At 48.1% G+C, this 5,982-nt stretch overlaps 1 protein-coding gene across 1 annotated transcript in view; it reads left to right on the forward strand.

Moving 5' to 3' along the window:
* Window positions 1–550: 550 nt before the first annotated feature.
* WNT2 (Wnt family member 2) overlaps window positions 551–5,982 on the forward strand; it is a 47,543-nt gene continuing 42,111 nt past the window's right edge. Inside the window, exons 1-2 of the mRNA XM_081800204.1 lie at window positions 551–854; window positions 3,008–3,234. Of these exons, the coding sequence (XP_081656330.1) occupies window positions 772–854; window positions 3,008–3,234 (310 nt within the window). The 5' untranslated portion in view covers window positions 551–771. The remainder of the gene's footprint in view (window positions 855–3,007; window positions 3,235–5,982) is intronic.

Here is a 5,982-nt window from a genome sequence, read left to right on the forward strand (position 1 = left end):
CTTCATCTCCCTGAGGCCTGGCCCCTCCCTCCCCAACCTTGCCCGGCTTCGCCTCGGCAGCCCCAAATCTCCACTCGCTCTTCCTCTTGGCGTTGGGAGAGAAGCGGAGCAATGAGTTGAAAATCATCTCTGGATTCTTGCATCCTGTACACAGTAATCTCCTCATCCTCGCCTTCATTTTCCCCACATTGCACGCCCGGAGACTTCTGTTTGCCGGAGGGTAGCCTCGTCTTTCCGCCACACGGGTCCTGTGGCAGGAGCCCCACTGATGCTCTCTGACCGGGAGCTTCCCGAAAGGTGCCTACTACCTCCGCGGGTGCTCGAGGCCAAGCGGAGGTGTTCCTCCGTCCCCGCCTCACCTCATCGCCAGACATCTCTTGCCATCATTTCATCCACCCTTGTATAAAACCCGCGCCCCCCGCCCCACCCGGCGCCGCACCCCCTCCCTCGGCTGCTCCCGGCAGGCGGGGAGCTGAACGGACAGGGGCGCGCAGGAGGCGCGCAGAGCTCTCGGGCTGCCCGCGCTCGCCGCGCCTGGGGAATTGGGCTGTGGGCGAGGCGGCCAGGGCTGGCCTTTATCGCTCGCCCCGCTGGTGGTTTGAAACTTTATCAGCGAGTCTCTCCACTCGCCGCAGACGCGAGCGGGGGGCGGGGGCGCGGCGAGGCGCCGGCGGCCGTGACGAGGCGCTCCCGGCGCTGAGCGCTTCTGCTCGGGGCACGCATGGCGCCCGCACACGGAGTCTGACCTGATGCGGACGCAAGGGGGTTAATATGAACGCCCCTCTCGGTGGAATCCGGCTCTGGCTCCCTCTGCTCTTGACCTGGCTCACCCCTGAGGTCAGCTCTTCATGGTGGTAAGTCCACGCTCGCGGGAGCAGGGGGATTTTGGAGATGGGAGTGGGGAACGCACTAGCCACATAGACCTTTCCCAGTGGCGCTTCTGCGCGGCCACGGCAATCGAAATTCCTGTCGGAACCCCCAGCAGCTGTCCTCTCCTGCCGCCTCAGCCTCAGCCCCTTTGCTTTTCCACAGAAGACCATTCCAGCTTTGACAACTCCAAAAAAACCCCCCGGTCTCCCTCAAATGAGAGCTCGGATGCTTGGTTGATTTGGATCCAGATGAGCGACAGCAAAATCAGCCAATTTCTTATCCCGTTGAGAGACACGCTAACCGGGTCTCTAGCTCTGTAGCACAGGCGTGTGTGTGTGTGTGTGTGTGTGTGTGTGTGTGTGTGTGTGTGTGTGTGTGTGTGAAAATTCACCTTGAAAACTACAACCCTCTCCCCCCACCTAAATACCCCACACAAAACTCCCTCAAGATAAACCGACGGGCCAATTCTGGCAGTCGAGAGCTGCACAACGCAAAGCGTATGATTTTGCATTATTTCTCGTCCTTCCACATTCCTAATGCTTCACCCCGTGGGACGGAAGGACCTCTTGCTGCCTCCAGGTAGAGATTACCACCTTAACAGGAAGATCCAGCCCCAGGGGGCTCGAAGATGCTACCCTGTTCAAAATCACAGTCCCCCCAAAGAGTAACTTTGCTGTCCTTTGTATGCTGGTCTGAGATTTATTTTGCACAGTGAAGGAGTGGCAGAATGTTGAAATGTAACAGGTCTTAGCGTGGTTAAAAGTTCCAAAGGGAGATTCTCTCCCCACTCCATCTCCCTTCCTTCTGATCTTGAAAAGAGGTGGAGTTGTAAGCTCTGTAATGTCCTTGAACCTGCAAGTTTCGGAACAGATACTAAAATACTGATTCAGAAAGACCAGTTATCGTGGGCTGGTTTTGGGGGGTTTTTTTGTTGTTGTTTTTTTTTTAATAAAAGGATCTGGCAAAAGTAAGGAGTCTCAGCCAAATTAAAGGCTAGAGCAGGGAATTTTAGGAAGACCCTGGAGCTCTTCAAAGGAGCAAGGCAAAGCGTTGATGGGAAGAAGGGTTCAATTCCTTCCTAAGCCGCTTTGAACAGGAAGGCGTTTAGCCTTGACGTTGCAGACACAGGATCAAAGACTGATTTATCAGAGTGACCATTTTTCAATAAAATGACTATTTCTGTTTCCATGGGTGTATAAACATTATTTATTGTCCAGGCTTTTTGTCACATTGTCTCTCAGCTGTCACTTAAATATATTTTTTGGAAGTCACAGCTGTAACGATTTTATGATCATATAAAATAATGAAAATACAAGAAAAAGACATTCTCCTTGTTTGATCGCTTCAAAAGACACCTATGGCAGCTTGGGTTATATAAAAGGTACCTTTCTAAACATTTCACAACTAATAGAGAACATCTGGGTAGAGATGATGATGTAATTTTTTGTTAAAGTTTCTTTTCAAAAGTACTTTATGGAGCTATAACACGGTTTGAGTCTTCCAAACATTTAGTGTCCTTAATAACAATAGAAAGAATTTTTTTTCTCCAAAGGTTCTCTATAAAAGCCAAAGAGAGCTGGAAAAATGGAAATATTTAAAGGATTCTTTGGTAAGGAAAGAAGGGCATGTCTGTGAGGATGGTGTAACATCAGATACCACCAGCAGGTGTTGATTAGACAGATACAGACAGTTTCTAAAGACACTTAAACATTGGGCCAAATAAATGGGAGCAGGCAGCTTCTAAAGGTTGACTTCCCCCAAAGCGAAGCCCAGACACACTGTGTCATGGAGATCAGAGCCTTCTCGGGGGGGGGGGGGGGGGGAAGTCTATTAAGCCTTCTTCCCCAAACCCATTGCCCCTCCCCCTTACTCCTGACCTTGACTCTTCCACCCCGGCCGGAGCATCATCAGGTGGTGGCCCTGGCTTCCTGTCCGAGACACACAGTCATTGCTCCCTTTGGGGTGGCTTCTACCAGATCATTCCCCTGCCTGCTGTGCTGCTTCTTGCGTTCCAGTATCCCCCAAAGGATAAGGACTTGCTATTTGACCCACGCTCTGAGCTCTTCAGTTTCCCGGGCAACACGGCACCAGCCCTGGCCGTTCGTGGTGTTTTCACCTCCGTGTTGGTCCTTTTCAGGTACATGAGAGCTACAGGTGGCTCCTCCAGGGTGATGTGTGACAATGTGCCAGGCCTGGTGAGCCGCCAGCGACAGCTGTGCCACCGGCACCCGGACGTGATGCGGGCCATTGGCCTGGGAGTGGCCGAGTGGACGGCAGAGTGCCAGCACCAGTTTCGCCAGCACCGCTGGAATTGCAACACGCTGGACCGGGATCACAGCCTCTTTGGCAGGGTCCTGCTCCGAAGTAAGTCCCCTGCCCTCGTGGAGCTCCGTGGGGCCGTCCCCTGACTGGGCCTTCAAAGACCCTGCTCGCCTTTTCTTGCATTTTATAAGTCAGAAGCTCCTCCTGTCGCGTGGCATTGTCCCTGTCTTGCAGCTGATGACTAGACAAACCAAGGAACTCGCCTGAGTTTCGAAGGAGGCCGGGCGTAGTTTAGGATGAAGTGTCTCTTTGCTCTCTGCTCTGTCTCTCCGTGTCCTGTCACAACCTTGCCAGGATCAGATTTTGTCTTCAGGAGAAAGGAGGAAGCAGTCACATGGCTCTCTTGATTTTTTTTTTTCTTTCTGGGACTTGAACCTTCCAGAGGATTTGAGCAGATCAGGGTGGAATACTCAAATCTCTTACTGACCAAAAAGTATTTCAAACAAAACAAAACAAACTGTGTGTTTATTAAGAAGCAGAGACAAATCTCTGCCCAGCACCTTTCACCTCCCATTCAGCTACTCAGCTTTGGGTCACTCTGTGTCTAAATTCAACATTTTTTTCTCCAGTAGACTGTAAATTCTGCAAGGTAGGGACTAGCCTCTCTTCCCTGCACTCGCGTGATGCCTTCTGGGGCAGGCACCATTCACTCATTGAAGAGTTGAATGAATGGATGAACTCGTAGTGAGCACCTGTTGTTTTTCGGGCACATTTTAGGAAGAATAATATTTATGGAGGATTTGTGTGAGAACCATGAATACATAATTTTCAAACATACATGTTTGTTTTGTTTCTGTTTTACTTAGAAGGAGCATTAAACACTATCTAATTACATAATGAATTTCTTTTTTTTTTTTTTTAAAGATTTTATTTATTTATTTATTAGAGAGCGAGCGAGAGAGAAACAGCATGAGAGGGGGGAAGGTCAGAGGGAGAAACAGGCTCCCCACCGAGCCGGGAACCCGATGTGGGGCTCGATCCCAGGACTCCGGGATCATGACCTGAGCCGAAGGCAGTCGCTCAACCGACTGAGCCACCCAGGCGCCCCTACATAATGAATTTCTTAAAAGTTCTGAATACGGGAAGAAGCTGGTATACAATCAGAGCAAATTAACTGAAAATCAGATTTCATTGTCAAAAATACCCATCCCTTAACCTGGCACTGCTAGCATTCTTCAAGAAGCAGCATGGCCCATTTGCTATCGGGAAATCCAACTGAAAACACAACAGTTTATGTGTGAATCCCAGAAAGAGGAAACTACACTTGTTTTTGCCCACCGCCCCCCCCCCCCATTCCTAAGAAAATCGTCCCGGCTGTACACTTGGTAATGCTTAACAGAGGGTGTTTCTATCATGTAATCATCACAGCCCTAGGGTTTTATGAGGCCAAATGCATAACTGAATGTCTCTAAAATCCCCCAAGGGCGTAGTACTCTCACTCAGTGTATCCCTAAAGTTAATTTACTGCGATATTCTGCAATTTTATTCTCTAGTTTAAGAACTATATCCTCGTGCATTCCTTTTGGAGTTTCAATATGACATCGCAAATTTTTGAAAGGTTGATAGTAAATTTCAGCTACATGGAATTTTAAGACTTCACCTAGATTAGCTCACCAGTGAATCAATTAAAGTGCTGGACCTTGTCGGAGACAGTTTACAAATATCTAACACCAGTGATCTTTGGGCATGTTATGGACAGGCTCTCAGTGTTTGAGGCTGTATGAGGACTTTCCTTTCCAAAGTACTCACAATCATTTTTCAATCGTTACAAATTAAATATCCTTCTCATTTACAAAATGTTCACCTCCAAATTCTGTCTGCAAAAATCCGTTCAGATGTCTCCGTATTGAATAAAAACCTTTAGATCACCAATCAGAGGAAGCAGTTTTGTCCACAGAACCTAAAGATAGCATGTCCAGCAAAGCTGGGGATTCAACTGTAAAATCCTTTCATCTTGGCTGTAGGGTTGCTGAGAGGAAAGAGGTTAGAACAGGAGGAAGCGATGGTCGTTTGACTTAGTGTCCGGCCTCAGGTAAATAAGAGAGTCTAAGCTGTACTTCCTTCAGAGTTCTTTCAGATGAAGCTGAATGCTTTGCCAAAGTACTCAAAACTTAAAACACTCATGCTACACAATTTCTTTCCATTCTTCACAGAAGGCCAAATTTCTTCCTGGACATTTATATAAACTCCTGTGACTGTCGGGGATGATTCTGTGTTGGTTATGGGAGGGCTGCATTTGGCCTAACATAGTTTATCCTGGAAATAATCAAGAAATTCCAATGAAGCTATCCAAAGATTTTTACAATTAATTGCTTGGAGGGAAATTCACATCTCAAGTTGTGAAGGACTCTCTTTTGGAAACCTAAATGTCCTTATAGATGAATAGGAAAGGCAAAGGCCAACACCACTGATGGGGAGAACATAAGAGTCACTAACATATCCCATGGTCGTAGAGAAAAGGAGAACATTTACTTGCCTCTTTTGCTTCAGAGAGCTAGAGAAAGACAATACAATTTCTGGAAACATTTGCAATTCATTCATTCCACAGACTGTCACCAGCCATAGGCAGAAAGACTTAAAAGACCAAACTAAGGGCGCCTGGGTGGCTCAGTTGGTTAAGCGACTGCCTTCGGCTCAGGTCATGATCCTGGAGTCCCGGGATCGAGTCCCGCATCGGGCTCCCTGCTCGGCGGGGAGTCTGCTTCTCCCTCTGACCCTCCTCCCTCTCGTGCTCTCTGTCTCTCATTCTCTCTGTCTCAAATAAATAAATAAAATCTTTAAAAAAAAAAA

The sequence above is a fragment of the Leptonychotes weddellii genome, chromosome 12, assembly GCF_054177405.1.
Source record: "Leptonychotes weddellii isolate Sample4059 chromosome 12, ASM5417740v2, whole genome shotgun sequence".
Taxonomy (NCBI): domain Eukaryota; kingdom Metazoa; phylum Chordata; class Mammalia; order Carnivora; family Phocidae; genus Leptonychotes; species Leptonychotes weddellii.